The 20,422-nt window shown below is 35.0% G+C and overlaps 1 protein-coding gene across 1 annotated transcript in view; it reads right to left on the bottom strand.

Annotated features, from left to right (window-relative positions):
* Positions 1-20,422, bottom strand: part of GRIK2 (glutamate ionotropic receptor kainate type subunit 2) — a 617,875-nt gene that overhangs the window by 97,253 nt on the left and 500,200 nt on the right. Inside the window, exon 15 of the mRNA XM_088138810.1 lies at positions 15,717-15,934. Within this exon, the coding sequence (XP_087994936.1) occupies positions 15,717-15,934 (218 nt within the window). The remainder of the gene's footprint in view (positions 1-15,716; positions 15,935-20,422) is intronic.

Below are 20,422 nucleotides of genomic sequence, written 5' to 3'. Positions count from 1 at the left end.
TTAAATATAGAAAAGTTTATTATTACATATTTGTTAAATGGTCCAGGTCATTTACTGGTACAGAAATAATCTTTTAGAAGTAACCTCATTGCATTTATGTTGTTGGAAATGCAGTTAAATTAATGCTTTCTTTAAATATATTTTTCAATTTAGGAAAGAAGTTATTACATGCATTAACTCAACTTTCAGACTTAATTTTTTTCAGATGTTTATATTCTTATGAAATTTATCTGTCCAGGGAAGATGACATCTGGCAAAAGAAAATGGAAAAGAGCAACCATTCAGCATTGGAAAGACAAACATATGGCTCCAACTATTCGGCAGACTGCAGAATTGATTAATATAGATTAGCTATGGATAAATGTAATGAATCATGGCTTTCATTTACTGATGTATGTATGTCTTTAAATATATGCCCTGTGTCTTTTTATTTCTTTTTGTTTTAGCCTTTCCCCCTTCTTTTATAATTTTGTGCATTCTTTTTTTCTGTTTATATAATATATAAAAATATATAAAATCATTTATTAACAGCAACCAAACTTGATCATGTAGTTTAGCTCTTTAATCTCTTCTTAAATACAGATGCACAGATATCTATTTAGAAATATAAGGATGATACCAACTATATTCTAGAAAAAAAAATAACACTTGTCTCTTCATTAAACAGAACTACCACTGTTTTGAGATTATAGTCAACATAAAATAAATTTAAGAATGGTGTCTGTGTTCACTGATTGTAAGTATTTCATGAAAAGGAAGGTAGTAACCCCTCTCCCTCTTCCCCCCAATCATCTTCACGCCCTTAAAATCTGCTCTGAGGAGTTTGGAAAACATCTGAGCAGATGGAGGGAGTTCAAGAGATGAAGCAGAAGAAAAGAAGAAAACTCACTGGAAGGTGGCTCACATAATGCTTGAATTTGCTTGAGCAGTCAAAATCTATTGCTTAAGTCCAGGAAGAAAGTAGCCATTTTGCCAAAGTATTAGAGTAAAAACAGAAGCAGATGAACTTATCTATTATTATTTTTGTGTTCTGATATTACTATTTTGTGACTATGCCATATCAAATGGGGACAAGACCAGATGTAATGAGACTTCTACAGCATAAATAGTTGGATCCAAACCTAGTCCCATTTAGCAGTTCCACTGAAATTAATGGAATTTCATTTTTTTAAAAATCAGCTTGGTTTCTTGAGCAAGGAGAAAAGGTACTGAAATTTACAGGATGCAAAAGAACAGAGAACACTAAAACATGTCCTCAGAAAGGTTATTTAGTTTAATCACACCTTTGGAAATGTGCTCTAAGGAGCTAAATCAAATCACCACATCGGAGTACTGCCAGAAAGAAAATGCAGCCATGATTCTTTAATGAGTAGGTGAGTTGGGGAAATAGCAGGTTTATTTCTTAGCTGTCTTATAGAGGGTTATGCTTCCAGTAAATTGGAAAGCTAACAACACAATAAAAACAACATTGGGCATTCCAGCCATAATCTATATTTACTCCAATATCAAATGTCATCAGGTACGTCCTCTTAGTTGGTGGGATATGGGCAACAATATGTTGGCTTGCAAAAATAGTCTCTAAATAGAGATACTGACTTGCATAAAATAGCATACACATGCTTGGGGTAAAACTGGGCCTGGATTGTGCTTGTGGCATACTAGTCAAAATGCACCAAAACCTGAATGGCATTATCCTTGACAGTTAGCAGGGAATGTGGCATGGATATAACTAAAGCTGATAATCCAGTCTATTTTTTTCTAATTTGTGCACCTAGAATGTTACTAGAGGTGGAAAAAAATGGATAGTGAGATTTTAAGATATACAAATGCTGGTAGAAAAGTAGTGGGCTGTTATGTTATCTATTGTGAGGAATGAGTGTTTGTCAGAAGTGAAAATGGATGTATATCAGCATGCACTTCTTCCCAGATTGTACAAGGAAGTGACAATTTGGTACATCAGGAGAAACAAGAGTAAGTTGAATGCAGTGTGAGTGTATAGCAAAAGAAGAAGAGATAAGATCAATAATAAAAAAAGAATGAATGTGGACTGAACAGAAATGTGAGCGACTAGAACCAAAAAAGTACACTGAAGTACTTAAAGAGAAAAGGAATGTGGATCAAATTGCTTAATGAATAAGCAAAGGAAGAATGAATGGGTTCAGAGGAAGGAGGAGACTGAGAAATTTGTGGTAAGATGGCACTGATTAAATTCGCAAAAAGAACAAGGCAATGTAAGAATCTGTATGGACATGAGGGAAACCAGCATGGCTTGACAGGATAGAAAGGTATGGAGAAATATAGTGAAAGGTGTTGCTGTAAACATGTTTTAGCCAAGTTCCCATTTGTTATATCTCCCATCTTTATATTCTTTTTCTCACTTCTTCTTACTCTTCTTCTACACTTTGCATAATTCTGCCTAAGCAGAAAATGAACAGCAAGATGGTCAAATATCATCAAATTCTCTTCATTGAGGTATGTTAAGTTGGGAGAGTGGGAGGAAAGGGACATAGAAATGGCTGGTGTGGGTCTTCCGGGCTGTGTGGCCGTGGTCTTGAACTTCAAGACCACGGCCACACAGCCCGGAAGACCCACACCAGCCATCGTATGCCGGCCGTGAAAGCCTTCGACAATACATTGGACATAGAAATCTTTGTTTTTCTTAATATTTCATATATTTGAAAGAAATAAATTTATAATTAATGTAGCCTCAGTCTGTCAAATACTATAAAAATAAACAAAAATCAATGTTAATTTATTAATATTATAGATTGGCACTTAGTATATATAAAATATAACTACATAAAAATAAACATTAACTGCTCATATCGTCTCCTGAATAACAAACTTTGAATATATGCAAGCTAAAGAAAACCAAGCCATGTTTCTAACCACTATAAACATGTAAGAGATTGTTCTTCATTTTGTGTTCAAGAGATTCACATTGCACAATGTAATAACAAATATGATATTAGAATTATTTTGGTAAGTATATGCTTTCCAATTTGCATGGCTGAAAATTATAACTCAGTGACAGCAACACATGCTTCTTCAGTCAAGATTCATTATGAATATGACACAAAAGACATTCCTTAGATGTTTGCCAAATGTATTTATTTACTCTCACGCACTCATCCACTTTGGGAAACACATTAAGATTTAAATTACAGTAAAGAAAGTAATTTTCTTAGGACAAAACTAAAAAGAGACTAGCAGTAACACTAATTTCAGCACACTCAGCAGATCTGCCTTTGTGATGCCTTTGTGCATTAAGTTTATGAATGAAAAATTGTTCATGTTAGAAGATGCTATGCATCATGATAAACTGAAATCCCATTCTCCATATTAAATGATGCTGTGTGATACCACAGCACTTCTAGAAACTCATGTTAAGTACTGTATTATTGTAGGATATGGACTGGAATTTAAAATGTATTGGTAAATGAATCTATATCTGAGCTGGACTAATTGCACAATGTACATAATACACATCTGTTGGAACAGATGAAATACCAAGACTGACAAAAAATGTCTCAAGTCACTGAGTAACATCAGGTAAGAATATTTTATTCAGGCTAGAAAATCAAGGGCCATGTCGGTTCCGGAAAAAAAAATGCTCAGAATGCAAGGGGCAACACTATCTCTTCCCTGCATCAACTGACAAAGAGAAACCAGCAGTTCTGCTAAGAAAAATGAACATTCTCAAGTTGCCTTAGTGGACTAAAACTCAGATCAAGGTTTAAAGGCTATTCCTATAATCAGACATAAGATTGGTTTCTTTCAAATACTTCATTCCATGATCAAGACGTTTGCCAATTTGTGTTTACAATTATGATAGTAACTACTTAATCACAGAATTTATTTGCACAAGCGTTATGCACAAAGACCAGCGAAATAGATTTGGTTTTGATTTTTTTTCCTTCAAAAAAATCTGTCTTCAATTTCAAAAATAGCTTCTCCCCCATAGGAAAGGTTTCTGGCTTCTCTGACTCAAAGCTCTTTAGAATTTCTTTTGGGGTATTGCTAAGCTTGCTGTAACTTAAATAAGACTACAGTACATTTTCTATTTTCTAGTATATATTTCCTTCTCACTCTGCCACCTTATATAGGCTTATATTTTGATTTCTATTTTTCTGTGGAATCCAAAATGATTTTTATTTTAAAAAACATTATGGGTACAGTTAGAAAGTTATTACCAAGACCTCTGATATCTTGGCAGGGACTTGGTTCAGTTATTATTCCAGCAGTAAAGGCTTCAGGATGAAGAATTTTCATGTTCACATGAAAAACTGAGACTTTGTGATAATCGCAAATTTAAAGTTGCTGGTTAATGCTGTTTTTGGTTAATACTGATATTATTATTAATATAATTTGAAGAAGAAAAATAAAGTATAAAGATGGTATTGTGGTGTTGAATTATGTACCCCAAATCTGGAATTTATCAATTTATGAAGAACTTTGGATTCACTAACCTTCATGTAGAGTTAAAAATATAAATTGCTTTTGGAAGGAAATTAACACCCTGGACCTACAATACTAGACTGAAGAAATGTGTTTACGCCCAGCCTCAAAGACTGGCTCTTTTGTGTTTTAACAGAAAGAATGATTAGTATAGTCCAACAACTCAGATACTTTTATGAAGCTATTGCAATGTGTGTGTCTGTGTTCTTTTTCTTTTGTCCTTTTTTGCTAATTTGTTTAAATAAATAAATAAATAAATAAATAAATAAATAAATAAAAAAAATAAAATATATTTGAAATGTTTTTGCACAAAAAAGCAAACATTAGTGTTAGTTGCCTATAGAGATAGGTGCATATGGAAAGTTCAGTATAAAATATATTAGCTAGGAAAGCACTTTTAGGACACTTGCTCTTTTTAATACATTTTTAAGAATATTTGACAAGGCCAAATTAAAACCAGATTAAGACTACCTCTGACTATGCTTACTTCTTAAAAAAGATTGAATCATAAACTTGAAGTTTTGCGAAAGCAGAGTATGAAGATGTATGTTAAGTGTGTATTGTAACAAAGGAGATGAATTAACCATTTATTTGGTTGCTGTGAAAACAAAAGATGTTATGTCAAAACATGAGAGAGAAAAACACATTTAAGTTCATGAACACAAAAACTGTATGTCACACAATACCCATTTAAAAGATAAACACAATTTTTATTTTATCTTGCAGGTTTGCGAATATGGAAATCAATAATTTTAAAATTCTCATTCTAATATCTAGCCGCATGGTACTCTAATTTTAAAATATGCCTTTACCATTCTTTTACACCTAACACATTTAGTAAAAATATGTATTTAATATATTGCATATGAAAATACAAAAACATTCTAAGAATAGTTCCAAACTGAAGTTAAAAAAAACTTTCTTGAGTGATAAATGATCAAAGCCAAAAATGATACAGACACATCTAAAAATTGGAAGTGCACTTTTGCTGCTTGTCATTAGTTTAGAATGACAATCCAAAATTCTTTCAGCTGTTTCTCTCTACTTCTATCTAGCAGGCAGAAGTAGAAGAGCTCACAGCAGTTAAACTGCAGTGGACTGTTAAAATTGGGGAAATTAGGTATAGTAAGAATAGGTATTTTCAGTTGTATGCTGGGCACTGAGTCAGAGATTGCGTGTATGCAAAGCACAATGCCCTGCCATTGAACAGAACAGAGGGAAGGCAAGGCATTGTGCTTTGCATACATGCAATCTTAGTTGGCACTGCTTGTTGGGAAATGTATACTAAAACCCACTGCCCCTTCCAGACATACAATATTACAGAACCTGCTGCTAACTTTCTGGAACAACATATTCCTGCAAGCCCAACAACCATACAGCCATTCCAGTATTTTCCCACTCTCTTCTCAAAAGCTCTGGATTTTGTGCTCAATGGTTCCTAGGGCTTTCAATGAAGAGGCTGATTTCTGGCATGGCCTTGTTGAGTGTAGAACTCACTCAATGTACAAAGCAGAATACAGATGCTTTGATTTCTGCATTCCCTTATAGGGAAACAAAGAAACAAACTGGCAATTACTATAACTTTACTATATCTAGAGGAGGGCAAGAAGTGGGAAGAAGAGAACAGGAGTCATGGTAACCAGGGACAGTGGGTAGTCCAAACCAGTGCAAAAGTTAAGTTAATGCAATAAGAAAGGAATTAATTATTTAACATCCTATGTTTAGAGATACCATATCTGGGCTGCAAAAATCCAGAAACTTTTTTTTTTTTTAATTCAGTTGCTCAGTCATTCCAACTCTTCACTACCTGATGGACATCATTTCACCAGGACTGTCTCAATAGCTGCTCCTTTGAGTTCTTGTAAGCCCATGCTTGTATCATCAGTGATAATATTCAGCCACCTCATCTTGGCCTCATTTTTTTGTTGTTTTTCATGTTTCCAAATATCAGGAATTTGACTTATGTTATGTCCAAAATATTATAGCATTAGCCAGATAATAATACTTCCAGTAATTAGTGTAGATTTACTTCACCTAATACTGAATAAGTTGTTTGTCTTGTAGTCCAAAGTATTCTTAATAAATGCCTTTAGTACTACAATTCAAAGGCATCAATTTTGCTTTGTTCAGCTTTTCTGATGGTTCAGCTTTCAGAGATTTTTTATCTCAAAGTGATGTCTCTGCACTTAATGTTTTTGTCTAAATTTTTCATAATCTTTCTCCCAAGTAGCAGGCATCTCTTTATTTCATTGATACAGTCACACCCCTGTAAAATTTTGAGCCCACTCTGTGAGGGGGAGAGAGTAGAAAAAACAAACAAGCAAGCTACTTCTGTAGGCAATCTCTCCTGTGACTGATCCATTCCCTCCCCTTGCAGAATGGAGAGATTAGAGAGGAAGGGATTATAAGAGAGTAAGCAGGCATACAATGGGCAATATACAGGGCTGTTTGCATAGCACACTAGTGGCTGCTGGCACCAGTTCATTGCTTTCGATGTGTATTCCCCATTGTGTGCCCTCTTACTCTCTTGTAATCCCTTCCTCTCCAATTTCTCCACTCTACAGGGGGGGAATAAAAAGAAAGCAAAAAAATAAGGCACAGGACAACACATACTGACTGTAATGGCAATCACGTGACTGAGGGACAACACTATTGTAACTTTGAATGGTTGCTGAATGAGGCAGTCAGTAAGTGAGGACTACTTTTAAACATTTATTTGGAATTCCCTTGCTTTTTCCATTATCTATCAGATGTTAGCAATGTGACTGTTGGTGCCCCTGCCTCTTCTGAATCCAGGTTCTATATGCATTTTTAAAGTCTAGATTGCAAAATCTTGAACATTTTCTTACTAATATATAGAAGAAATTGCTTGGTAGCTTCAACATTATTAAGCACTGTCCTTTCTTGATAGTGGAATATAAATTGATCTTTTATACTTCTTTGATCACTGCCATGTATTCCATACCTGCTTACAAACGATATGTATCACTTTGACTGCACCATAAAGCAATATTTTCTATGATCCATTTAAATTCAGATTCAGAAAGTTTAGCTTTAATTCAGTGATCAAATCTTTGCAAATCTTTAATTCAGTGATCAAATCTATGTCATTGATTTGGTAATCTTTTTCATTCATTTCTTTTCCTTATGTTTGCACCATATTATCTTTATGTCTTCATTCTTCAATAGATCTTTGCTTTCTTTGACTTTTATTATGCCCATTTTTGCATAAATGTTTCTCTTGATTTCTGTAATTTCCTCAAATAAATTTCTTTTGTCCTTCCAATTCTTTACATTGCTTACTTAACTATAACATCTTGTCTCTTCTTGATACTTTCTGGAATTCAACATTTAGTTGGGCAAATTCTGTCTCTGTGCCTTTAGCTCTCCATTTTTCTTCAGCTATTTTTATCATACCAACAGACAGTCATTTTGCCTTTTTTCTTTTTTGCATTTTGGGATATTTTTTGCTTGCTTCATCTTTAGTGATGTCACAAATTTCAGTCTAGAGTTCTTTTATGCAATATTGTTGTGGTTGTATCTTGTTGGTCTGATTGTTTCATTTGTTTTCTTGAGTTTTAGCTGAAATTTTGGGAGCAGTTTGTTAACTGAACTACATTAAGCACCAAGTCTTAATGGTGTTTTGTCTGACTGAATAGAGCTTCTTCATTTTTGCTTGCAGACTATATAGCCAAGTTGATTTTGGTGCTTTCCATTGCTTGATAGCCATGTGTAGAGTCATAATTTAAGTTGTTGAAATAAGGTATTTGCTGTAAACATGGCATGGGGGGAGGGGGAATTTTGCAAGTTGCCTTATCAATTTCTGCTTCTTCAGTATCTGTAAAGTTGGGCCACTGTGATATTGACGGCTTGCTTTGGACTAGAACTGAGATTATTCTGACATGTCTGAGGCCACATAGGAGCACAGAATTTGTCATCTTTTTATTAATGATTATGGCAATTCCATTTTAATTAAATTTCTTATCTAATGTACAAGATCTGATGCTCCTTTGATGTGAAGTGGCCCATTTCAGTCCATTAGTTTCTGGAATGTCAATGTTCAGTCTTGATATTTCTGCTCTGACAACATCAATTTCCCCTTGGTTCATGGTTATGACATTCCATATACAAATACTATCCATATCTTTGCAGCATGCAACTTTTCTTTTGCTTCTGGCCATATCAACAGCTGGCGATATAATTTTATCTTTAATCTAGCCACATCATAAGAGTTGCTGGGAGTTGGGTGCCATATAAATAATAATAATAATAATAATAATAATAATAATAATAATCAACAACAACAACAACAACAACCCACACTACTCATACTTTCCCTGTGATCCTTAGTAAGTTGTTGCATACCTTTTTACCTAGGGGATGCAAAACAAATCCTTTTTTGTTTTTTGTATCCTCAAAACAATAAAATATCTAATAGCAGAACTCTTACATACATACTTACACACATACATACATACAGTACATATAACAGAAACACAATGAGTATAATATTTTAGATATTGTATCTGGCCTTATGGCTGTAATAAACTGATTTGATTACCTAGGGAACTCATCTTTTAGTATCATACATTGACATTGTTCTGGTTGTTAATTTGTTTTGCTTTTGGGGCAGGGAATAGTGGGATAGGTTGCCATTTTTTCTTTGGTGAATTGTATTTAATTTGATCCCACTGTTATAAACGTTTATAATTCTGGTGATTTTTCTGGGTGTACATACTCCTTGCCATATAACTCACAGCACTGAATGTACAAGCCCCTTTACCACTACAAGATCACAAGATAACTCTCTCTCTTTTTACCATTTAGTGCTTGCCTGGATTTCTACAGCCCAGATATGGTAACTGTATTGAAATATTAAAAACTGTTTTATACTGAACAGAATCATTACTCCAGCTGTTACTGCCTGCTAAGTTACAGCAATTTCTTCAGGTTTCAAGATGATTCTTTTTTCTAACTTACCTTGGAAACCTGGGATTTTTGGGGATATGATATCTTTGACCAATAAAGATGACATGCCAAATAACTAGTAGTGGTCATGTCCCTGAAACTTGCAATTAGTACAAATATGCAAACTGGAAGAAAGATCTAAAAGAAGGTTCTGACCCTGGACATTAATACCTATATACAGTAGATTCAATTATTTCTTAAGAAATCACCTAGAAAACTGATAGTGATTAAGCTACATCAGTTAAGAAATGAGACAAAATTCCTTAAACAGCAAATAAAAGGACTTTTTGTGAGAACATAATAGATAATTTCTCCAATAAATAATGTATATAGTCTTTACTCCATTATATAAATAATATGACATGATCTAGTGAATACAGTATATGAAATAACTGAATTCCATTCCAGCACATTGTTAATCAACTATAAATGAAGGAATAATGTTCTTGAAGATGTTCCTAACCTATGGCAGTTGCATAAATTGAATACTTATAAAATATGTAGATCACACAAAACTGAATGGGATAGATAATGCCCTTGAAGAAAGGCAAATATTCAAAATTATCTTCACCTGTTAAAGAAGTGGGCTAAAAAATAGAATGAAATTTAAAAGAGACAAGTGCAAATTGTTCACTTAGGAAAAAAGAGATATTCAGGTACGGAATGGGGGATAATTGAATTGATAGCAGCACATAACATATCCATCCAAAAGATAAACAAAACTTTAGGCTACACCAATATAAGTATAGTTTCCAAATCATGGAGAATAAAAGCTTCACTATGTTGTACTTTGACCAGATCCCATCCTGAAGATCTAAGAGTATGTCAAGTTCTAGACCACACACTTCAAGAAGGATTCATATAGAACATTCAAAGAAGGGTAGCAAGATTATCCAAGGATCTATAAGGGACACTGCGGAAATTTCATTTTAGCCTTCAGAAAAGGTATCAGAAAAAGGATATGACCTGTCCCAATTCAGGACACAAGCTAATCATAAGGCACAGAAAGGTACAGAAAGGCAGATTCCCATTAGGAACTTCCTAACCGCCAAAACAATTCAGGAAATTGCTGAGGGAAGTACTGAGTTCTCTGTTTGCTGAATGCATTTCAGCAGAGGCTTCATTAGGATTTCCTGCACTGAAGGGGAGAGGCGTTGAACTCAGCTGCTTAAATGGTCCCTCTCAACAGTATGATTTAATCATTTCTAATTCCTTTCTTTTTTCTTTTTTGCAATTCCAAGCCTTATGTTATTTGGAGCATAAATAGGTTTGCTTTTCCAATAAATAGGTAGAATTCTGGAGCAGATTGAAATTTTCCCAAGATTTTAGGTGACTTAGTTTGCCTAACAGAAGTCATGATAGACCATCTAATTTTTAAGAATAAATTTTTCCCACATTGAGGAGGGCATTTATTGGGTTAAGGCTACAGTGTTCTCAATATTTACTGATGAAAGGTAATGCCTGTTAATGTATCTGTGGAAGCAGAGCTACTGAAGATATTTTATATAAGATTTATCCTGATCCTAGAAAGAAATTGTTGCCTCATTTTATCTAGCAAGGGAATAATTTTTCAGTATTGTAGTTGGTTATCAACTTTTTGGCAGATGAAGACACCTTTGTCACTTGCCAAGTTTGCTGTCATTGCAAGGAAGTTGCATACATTTTTTGACCAACATAACAGCAGGATGAAAAGTGAGAAATTATCAAACTATTGTATTATAATTTATTTATATTTTTTCACCATTAGAAATATATATTGCCATATATTTTGCCATTAGAAAGAGTAAGGTGGAATAACACCTTTCAAATAAAAATGAGTGGAGAAACAATACTGATATTATGAGCACCAATTAAAAGTTATGCAGGGTTTAAGAAATCTTTTATAATGCCACTTTTAAAAGTAGACACCATTCCTTAATATTCAGTAATATTAGGGAATGGTAGAAAACACTGATCTTCTCAAAGGGTTAGGTTATTAATGGTGTCAAAGCTGGGTAGCTAAAGATTGACAAAAACTAAGCTCTGAACTAATAAACCCATTAGCTACCCTAACCTATATACACAAGATACTTTAGACCAGTGTTTCTCAATCTTGGCAGCTTTAAGATGGGTGGACTTCAACTCCCAGAATTTCCCAGCCAGGAAGGCTGGTTGGGGAATTCTGGGAGTTGAAGTCCACGCATCTTAAAGCTGCCAAGGTTGAGAAACACTGCTTTAAGTAGTATTCAGGAAGGAAAGGCATTCAGAAGGCAACAAACATACAATAAATTCCAAGCTTCCAAATAATATATTGGAAGTGTGTTTTCAGCATCTAATTTCTATATTTGAACAAATGTTCGTCCTTCCAGAATCTTGGCTCTATTTCAAAGAGTACTTTCATAAGCTTTTACAAAGCAGAAAAAAAATTCTGAAGGAATTACTGTCATTCACAGGAACAGTTATCAGGTCTCATGGTTTTCGGCAGACGCTGCTATTATTGAAGTTTCATATTTCCATCTAACCCAAAGAATGTAGATATTTGCATTATGTCATATTAGAATGAAACTGCTTTGCCCAGTTTTAACTGTTTTATCTTGCTATAATAGGAGACACTCATAAGCACTCAAGTTCACTGCTACCTTTCTTACACTATGTCATTACTATCAATAGGATTAACTGCTGGCACCAGTTCATTTCATTTTCAGGGCCAAATATTCCTCTTCTGATTGGCTTACAGATATTAATACAATAACACAGGCAGACATGAAACCTCCTTCTTAATTGTGCTACATAAATTAGATTAGGCAAAGTAATGCATGGGGAAAAGAATATATATATTCTTTGCCTAATCTAATGCATTACTTTGCCTAATCTAATATATACTTTGCCTAATCTCATATATGAAGACTTATTAACTCAGTCCTGATACTAATTACAAATTCCAGGCTGATCATATTCAGAGACACCTTGTTTCATAATTCTTAACATACAGCTTGCATTAATATTTTTCACCTGCATCTAGTGGGGAAAAAATAGGCTTGAAAACTGGCAACCCCTATTTTCTGAGGAGGGTAATTTTGGCACATATCTACTTTACACTCCATTGAATATGGAATAATTTGAGCCACATGCTGAATGTATGTTTTACCAAACTCTTGAAGAATTAAACAGAATATACATTTGATCGTTTTCTTTTTGTCTGTTTGCAGATTCTAATTAAAACTGCATCCTCCAGGTTTCCATCTTTGGATATAAAAGACTGTTCCACTGCCATCCCATCCCATACTTGCTTTCTTATGTGGGAATAAATACTCCTGAATTAAATGGGTCCAACTTTTAATACATATGCATAGAATTGCACATAAACATATAGAATTGCACAGTTAGTTTGGGATGTAGTTGTTTAAAATGAAGTTGTCCTAAAATATAATAAAGTGCACAGAGGAGGTGTCACATTATTTTTCCAGTTGCAACAGGAAGACCTTGTTAGCTCTTGCAATATGGAAGACTAGGGTTTTGATACATCGTATGTTAATAATTGGCCAGACATGTCCATACAGGTTGCCTATGAAAAGATTGCTGTTTTGGGAAATAACCTTCACTTTCCATATTGTTAGAAGCCATGTATTCTTCTTCACAGGATGGAAAGCGACAACCTGACTAACACAGGGATTTGGAAAAGGAAAATAAAAACCTTTATGAAAGGGAATCTGTAACACTCAGGGTTACAGAAAGAAGCAACAAATAGCATCAGAGAAGAAAACAGAAATGGCAAGAAAAAGAAAAAGAACACCGTACTTTAGGAGGAAGAGCGGCACTGGCAATTGGACTCTGAAAGATTGCTTTTCCTCTCAGACATACAGTCAGAAAGAATAGATGATTGATGTTCTTCACGAGATCAAAATAAATATGAAAGTAAATTAAAGCCCTCTACTCTTCCTTGGTAAAGCAAAATCAATTATCTATGTCATTTATACTCTCTGGGATGTTAATCATATGGTCTCTTTAAAAAAAAACAAAAACCAACTCTTCAAACATTCCCCAATTCATGTTCTGACAGCTTCAATGCCCTAACCATTAAGGCAGCTATAATTGATTAGTTTCTACTAAATAAAGAATATTTTTCCTCATAAATTTTTCCATAAGATGGTGTCTACATCTTTTGCAAAACAACCCACCAGAAAACAACCCACCATTTCTCCTTCTTTTTAGCCAGTGAAATATTAATTAGTTTTAATTTCCAGAGTAAATTGAATTTTCACCAGAGCTTGGTTAATGTTTATTTAACTCTTGTGGCATCCGCAGAAATAGCTAAATGATTCATAAAATCAGGCAGAATTCAGTCAAACGATTAGGTCCAGGGAATAATAATTAATTGTGAAGGCTATCACCTGTGTTCCCAAATATCAGGATAACCATAGGTCATATGCTCAAAAATATATATGCAATTAAGAGTAGCATAAGTCTACCAATTCTTTTCCTTTGAAGTTTCATATAAGCTTCATTATGTTATTCCCCCCATGCCATTATGTTTCTTTTAATCAAACACACCAACAAAGTCAGCTCTTCCCAATTCCCCTGGAGAGGTGTGTTTAGATCCATTTGAAAATGTTGAAGGATCTCCCTGAGAGGTGAATGACCCACACACATTTTAAAATAACAGCAGCTTATCCAACATCAGCCCATCTAGGTGTTTTTCCTTCCTCTACACAAAGTGTACAAGACAGGAATGATGGGCTGGGTACTCTGTACCTCAGTTTGGCCTTGGAAGACTTCAGCACAGCTGCTGGCAACAGAATATTGCCAACACCATTGTAGCTGATAAGCAGGGAAATAAATGAAATTGAAATAACAGTTGTTCTTTCAAATCAGTAGCTACAACAAAAAGAAATTTTAGGATATACTAGGACCTCATCCTCTTACAGCTAACTTCCCCATACACATGCATATAAAATAAGGAGCACCCTCACTCTTATCTTTTGTGCTTCTAACCACAGATTCCATTCACAGTGCAATTTCACAGGAACAGTGAGTGAGGAAGCTGAGAATGGTGGAAACCTCCAACCTTACGCTTCTAGAGCTAGTTGCTTCTATGAAGCTAGTACATGTGTGTACATGTCAGTATATCTGGAATATTTATTGAATGCATGAGAAAGATTCCAAAAATGCTAAAAACATTACCAGAAATCAAATGGATTAGAGCCTAATGAATGCATTCATTCTGACAAAGGCAAGTATTATTGCTTTCTAAAATTATATATATATATATATATATATATATATATATATATATATATATAGGCAAGGATGTTATCTACCACTCCTCTCCAACTCTCAGTGGCAGTTCAGGCTTGCACAAATTTTATCATATGAGGCTGATACTGCATCCTAATTGGTAACTTGCTCACAATACTTGGGCAAAGTTTACCAATAAGTGATTCCAATATTGTTTTATTTAGTAATTTATGCCAAGTATAATGCAATGATGGATATCACTTCAGTACTGCCTTAGTACATCAGAAACATATTGGTCAACGTCAAAGCATACAGAACCTGGAACTTGGCCAACTGATGTCTTTCTAGTTTCTAAGAAATAAAATAATACAAGTTGATTTGACTATAAGTACCTATTAGATTAAAACATTAAATTAAACCAGATAAAGAGGAACCAGGGGAAGTATCCTTTGCTGTGTTATTTCACTAGCTGTCCTGATGAAAAAGGCAGGATAAAAATATAATAATGATAATGATAATAATACTGTGCAACCAACCATAATAGTGACAACAACAAGAACTATCAGTTCAAAAGTAAATGGAACTTATTTCCAATCAAATAGGGATAAGACAGAGGTTATTCCAAGGAGTAAGCTTGGAAATGTAGTAAGCATGTTTTAGGAATCCAGTTCTCTGGGGTTCCAGAGATGGGCAACATCTGGCTTCTGGGCCAAAGTGAGATCTCCCTAGAAGAACCTGAATGCACATCAAAAGCAAGATCATTCTGCCTCAGCCAAATTTCTCCTTTCCCATTATATCCAGTATCCAGCAGGCAAATTAAGTATGCCTGGAAATATCCAGGAATTAATATTAAGAGCAAAGCCTTAAAGCAAAGCCTTAGAGCAAAGCCTCTTCAAGCAGAGCCAGGCTTCCAATGGCAAACTTCCAATGAATGTTTATGGACAAATATATCTTACATTTTCATATATGCCAAAAAATAATTTAGATGAAGAAAGGGTTTTCCTGCCTGCTAATTTGCTGAGTAGAAGTAAGAAAACATAGCATTTTCTCTCTCAAATTAATTATAAAGGGCCTACCTTAAAAAAGGTCATTGTTGCTCCATCTTCAACTGCTCCATATTCTATCTTTGTTTGCTTTGCTAAGTCATCTGCTGAATCAATGGGGGATTCCATGCGCTCCACTGTCAGAAAGGCGGCTAGATTAGCAGTGTACGAGGAAATGATGATAAGTGTGAAAAACCACCAAATGCCTCCCACTATCCTGGTGGAGAGGGCTTTGGGCATGAGCTCGGAACCTAATGAAAACCAGGGGAAAAGGATGAATCCAGAGTATTAACAATAGATCTCACTGTTAGAATTCAGGGCTTTTATTATCAAGGAAGAATGGAATCATTGAGCCAATAAGAATGAAATAAAGCTGCAGTTTAACTGACACTTATAAAGACAAACAATTGAAATGGCAAAAAATTATATATACACAAATGTGTGATGCAACATTATATATATATATATATATATATATATATATATATATATACACACACACACACATACACACACACACACATACACACACAGATACATTCTCTCTCTCTCTCTCTCACACACACACACACACACACACACACAAAACTCAAAGTATTTTTTGAAACAAATGGCAAGATTGTGGAACCCAAGATATAGCAATGGGAGACCCAAATCAATATTTGGCTATGATAATCTAGCATATAGATAATGACAAATAAAGCAACAATGAAAAACAATCATTGATGTGAGCCATAAAAGAAGAAAGTTTCTATTTAGCTTAAAAGCAAACAATAATCTTGATTCTCTTGATTAAAATTTGCAGAAGCTCTTCAAAGCATTCGTGAACTTCTAAGTAATCTACTCATAAAAAGTTTTGACTTCCATAACAAATAAGATGCTATTCCAAACTCTAAGAAATAAAAGAATCGGGGGGGGAAGTATCAGGAAAACTCTGATACAAAGAAGTATACAAGAAATCTGAATATATCATGCAATCATGTGTGTATATATATATATATATATATATATATATATATATATCTCATGATGAAGCTAGATGTCACAAGTCAATAGTAGAATGAAACATCTCCCATCTCTATATTTAGCTCCACACTTCAAAGCAAATAGAGGTGGATGAGCTACATATCTCATTTACTTGAAAAGCAATGAAAATATTACTATTATGCTTATTTTAAAACAAGCCAGACTATAAGTAAATTGCTGGAGTTGCCTGCTCATGGCCATAAAATTATAGGGGCTCTTTGGGAATATGCTCATTATTCTAAATTATAATTTAATGGTAGTATAAAAGGCTGAAATCAGTAGCCTTTACATTCCTTTAATTTGCCAAAAAACATAATGCAATTGACATGCATGAAATTCTTAAGATGGAAAACTGAGTAACTTGGGGTAGCAAAGAAAAATATACACATGTTTCCACAATGTGCTAAATAATTTTGCAAGGCGTAGATGCAAAGGGTCATTGTGAATAAAGTCTTGGAAATTTAAATTAATTAGCTGGGGATTGGTTTTATTTTCTGTTTCAACTGGGTAAAATGGAACGAAGGCAAGATGGACTATTTTATTCCTGATCAATTATAACATATATATTGAACCAGTCAAGGAATTCCTCTAGCAAAGTAGCACATCATCTAATAAAGAGAACTTTTGCCAAACTCAAGAGCAATAAGGGGGGGGAAAGTTTCTTTTTTGTTTTTTGAAAGAGTGAAGTGATATCCTAATCAGACCATTTGATCCAAAACAGCCCATCTGACCCTGCGGTTCATCTTACCCTTGTGGTTTCAAAGAAAATGAACAAAAAAAGCTGACAGCCTTGGACATGACAGCCAACTCCAGCGCCAGACTTTGCCTAGAATTCTGCAGGGAAAAAAGTAGAAAAGTACCTTTCGGATGTAGTCGCTCCTATGCCCTGTCAGTCAGACACTTAGACAATAAAACACTAATACTGCCAAATAAGCCCAAGAGCTTATACTGTTTTCTTTAAAACAGACACTTAGAAAAGTCAAACAAGTTTTGGAAGAAAAGAACATAGATGTGTTTGCCATTGTTGCCCCAATTACCACAAGTTCATATCTTACCCAAGGATATAAAGAGGGTGCCACCAAAGCCTGTAAAACAGAGCCTGGTTAGGGGCTGACTGTCATGTACCCAAGGTAACGTCATGTCCAGCACTATATCCCACAGTTTCCTGGGAGCAAGGGAACCAGGCAAGGAATGTATGAGTTTCCTCTATCATGTAGCCTCCAGCATTTGTCTCAGTGGTCAGTGTGTTAGGAATAAGATGGTTACAAGTAGACTCCTAGTGTGAATCAGGAGTTGTTGTGCATAGGGTGGTCTCTTTCTATGATGAGTTATTTCCAAAAGCATTTCCATCAACTTGGACAGAAGTGAAAGAATGGCACAACTGATTAGATGAGCCCAAGAGTTCTTTGGGCATCTCTTTCTCAAATCATACTTCTCCCTACATCCTGCCCCGTGTGTGTGTGTGTGTGTGTGTGTGTGTGTGTGTGTGAAAAATAATGGTGTGGACTTAGAAAAACAGTTTGTCTTATGTTGGAAGATTTGCTGTTGTTCCATTTTAAAACAACAACATGGTTAAGGCATGTTGCAAAAAGGGTTCACGTTAAGGATTTCTACTGCAATCCATGCATACTTATTTAGTAGAATTCAACTTATTCTTACTTAGAACACATCATAAGTAAATTAAAATCCACTGATTTAAATAGGGTCACTTTAAAACAGAACTATGGCTGAATTTTATTTAGTGAAATGGTGATTATTTTACTTAGTTATATGGTGATTATTCTTCAGTAAGCATGTATAACGGGAGGGGGGGGCAACCTTTTATAGTCAGAGGGCTATATATTGCTTTCAGTGCCATGCAGTTACCTCACTCTCAAACAAAGAAGTGGACATGGTTAGGACAAAATTTAAATCTGATTAAACTTCATCAAATACAATGGACGTGATTATTATTTCATCTGTCTATTTTCCCCATTTAGCTCACTGAACATAATTCAACAGTATATTTTGGAGGTGTTACAGTCTGGAGGGATACATATACAGCTGCTGCATAGGACTGTAACTTAACAGATGTGCTGCATCCAACTGCATGAGAAGTAGATACAACACTGCAAAATATGCTGTTAAATTTCTTGTAAAATAAAATTATTTAGATAGAAACTTGCCAGCATAAAATGTGAAATTCCAATGTTACTCAGCTCACATAAGAACTACATTCTACTCTATGGTCACTGTTTTCTTTCTTTTTTCTTTTTTCTCTTTCCTTTTTCTTTTCTTTTCTTTTTTTGCTTGACTGGGCATATGGTCCTCATTTATGGGAAAACATTGCTTTTTGCATGCTGTAGCTTGCCCACCTTACTATACTTTCCTGGAATTGCAAGCTTTTCTAAATAGTGGGCTATTTTCACATGCTTTACACTCTGAAGAACATTCAGGAGCTGCAGCTATTCCAAAATGCAGCAGTGGTGGGTGTGTCTCAAGGCATCCATGTAACACCTCTCCTCAGAGAGAGCTGCACTGGTTGCCAGTTAGCTTCCAGGTACAATTCAAGAACCAGGAAGGGTTTTAAAGGTAAATTTAAATCCCTTCATAGTTCAGGGCCTGGGTATCTGCTGGCCTGCCCTGCCCTAGTAACATCTGCCCACTTGATAAGATCCAATAGCCTGGCTTCAGTACATGTCCCTTCAGTTAGAGACAGTCACCTTCAGGGGCCACAGAAGCATGCCTTTTCAGTCACCACCCCACTCCTCTGGAACAGCACTCCCCCTATGTGCAATCAGCCCCTTCCTTTCTGGCTTTTAAGAAGCTGATGAAAACCTGGTTTTTTCCCACCAGTAAGGCGTCTGGAGTGTGTTAATTGTCTCTAAGTCATGAAATAGAGTTTCCTTTTATTACTGTTAACGTTTTTAGTCATGTTCCCCTTTTCATATTTCTAGTAGCTGTTTTTTTTTTAACCAACTGTATGGTTTTAATCCCAATTGCATATCGGGAAGTGGTACCCTACTTAGAGTTTACAGATCAGAGTTGCTTATAAGATCTGTAAATATATGAAATAAATATCTAGAAACTATTACATTGAGCATTCTTTTGCGTGGGCACTCAAGACAGCTTAGGTGGGATTTCCCCTAATTTTATCCAATGATAACCCTGTATAGAAAGTTGGGTTGAGAAACATTTACTGCTCCAAAGTCACCCAGTGATTTCGTGGTTAATCAGGGACTTAAACTCAGGTCACACTAAATCCAGTAGTTTAATTTTATGCTGTACTACACTATACTGCTGATTCTCAGTAGTTGGTCCTCTACCAAGTACATTATTTTTTTTAATTTTTATCCCTCCTTTATTATTTTTATAAATAACAAAAGGCAGCAAACATAGCAAATACTCCTTCCTACTCCTATTTTTCCCACAACAACAACCCTGTGCGGTGAGTTGGGCTGAGAGAGAGTGACTGGCCCAAAGTCACCCAGCCAGCTTTCATGCCTAAGGAGGGACTAGAACTCACAGTCTCCTGCTTTCTAGCCTGGGGGCTTAACCACAAGACCAAACTGGCTCTATATAATCTCTCTCTTTCTCTCTCTCTCTCTCATCTATCTATACTCTGTGTGTGTGTATTTTTGATAATAATATATTGTATATATTAAATAAAATTTATTTTATTTCTAGGTATATTTTCAATAAAAAGAATCCATTATTTATGGGAGCTTGACATA

This window comes from Python bivittatus, unplaced genomic scaffold (assembly GCF_059951505.1).
Source record: "Python bivittatus isolate LINGU-HERP-01145 unplaced genomic scaffold, Pbiv_v1 ctg000020_np1212, whole genome shotgun sequence".
Lineage (NCBI taxonomy): Eukaryota > Metazoa > Chordata > Lepidosauria > Squamata > Pythonidae > Python > Python bivittatus.
Note: the sequence above shows the minus strand (reverse complement) of the source record. Positions and strands in the feature narration are given on the sequence as shown.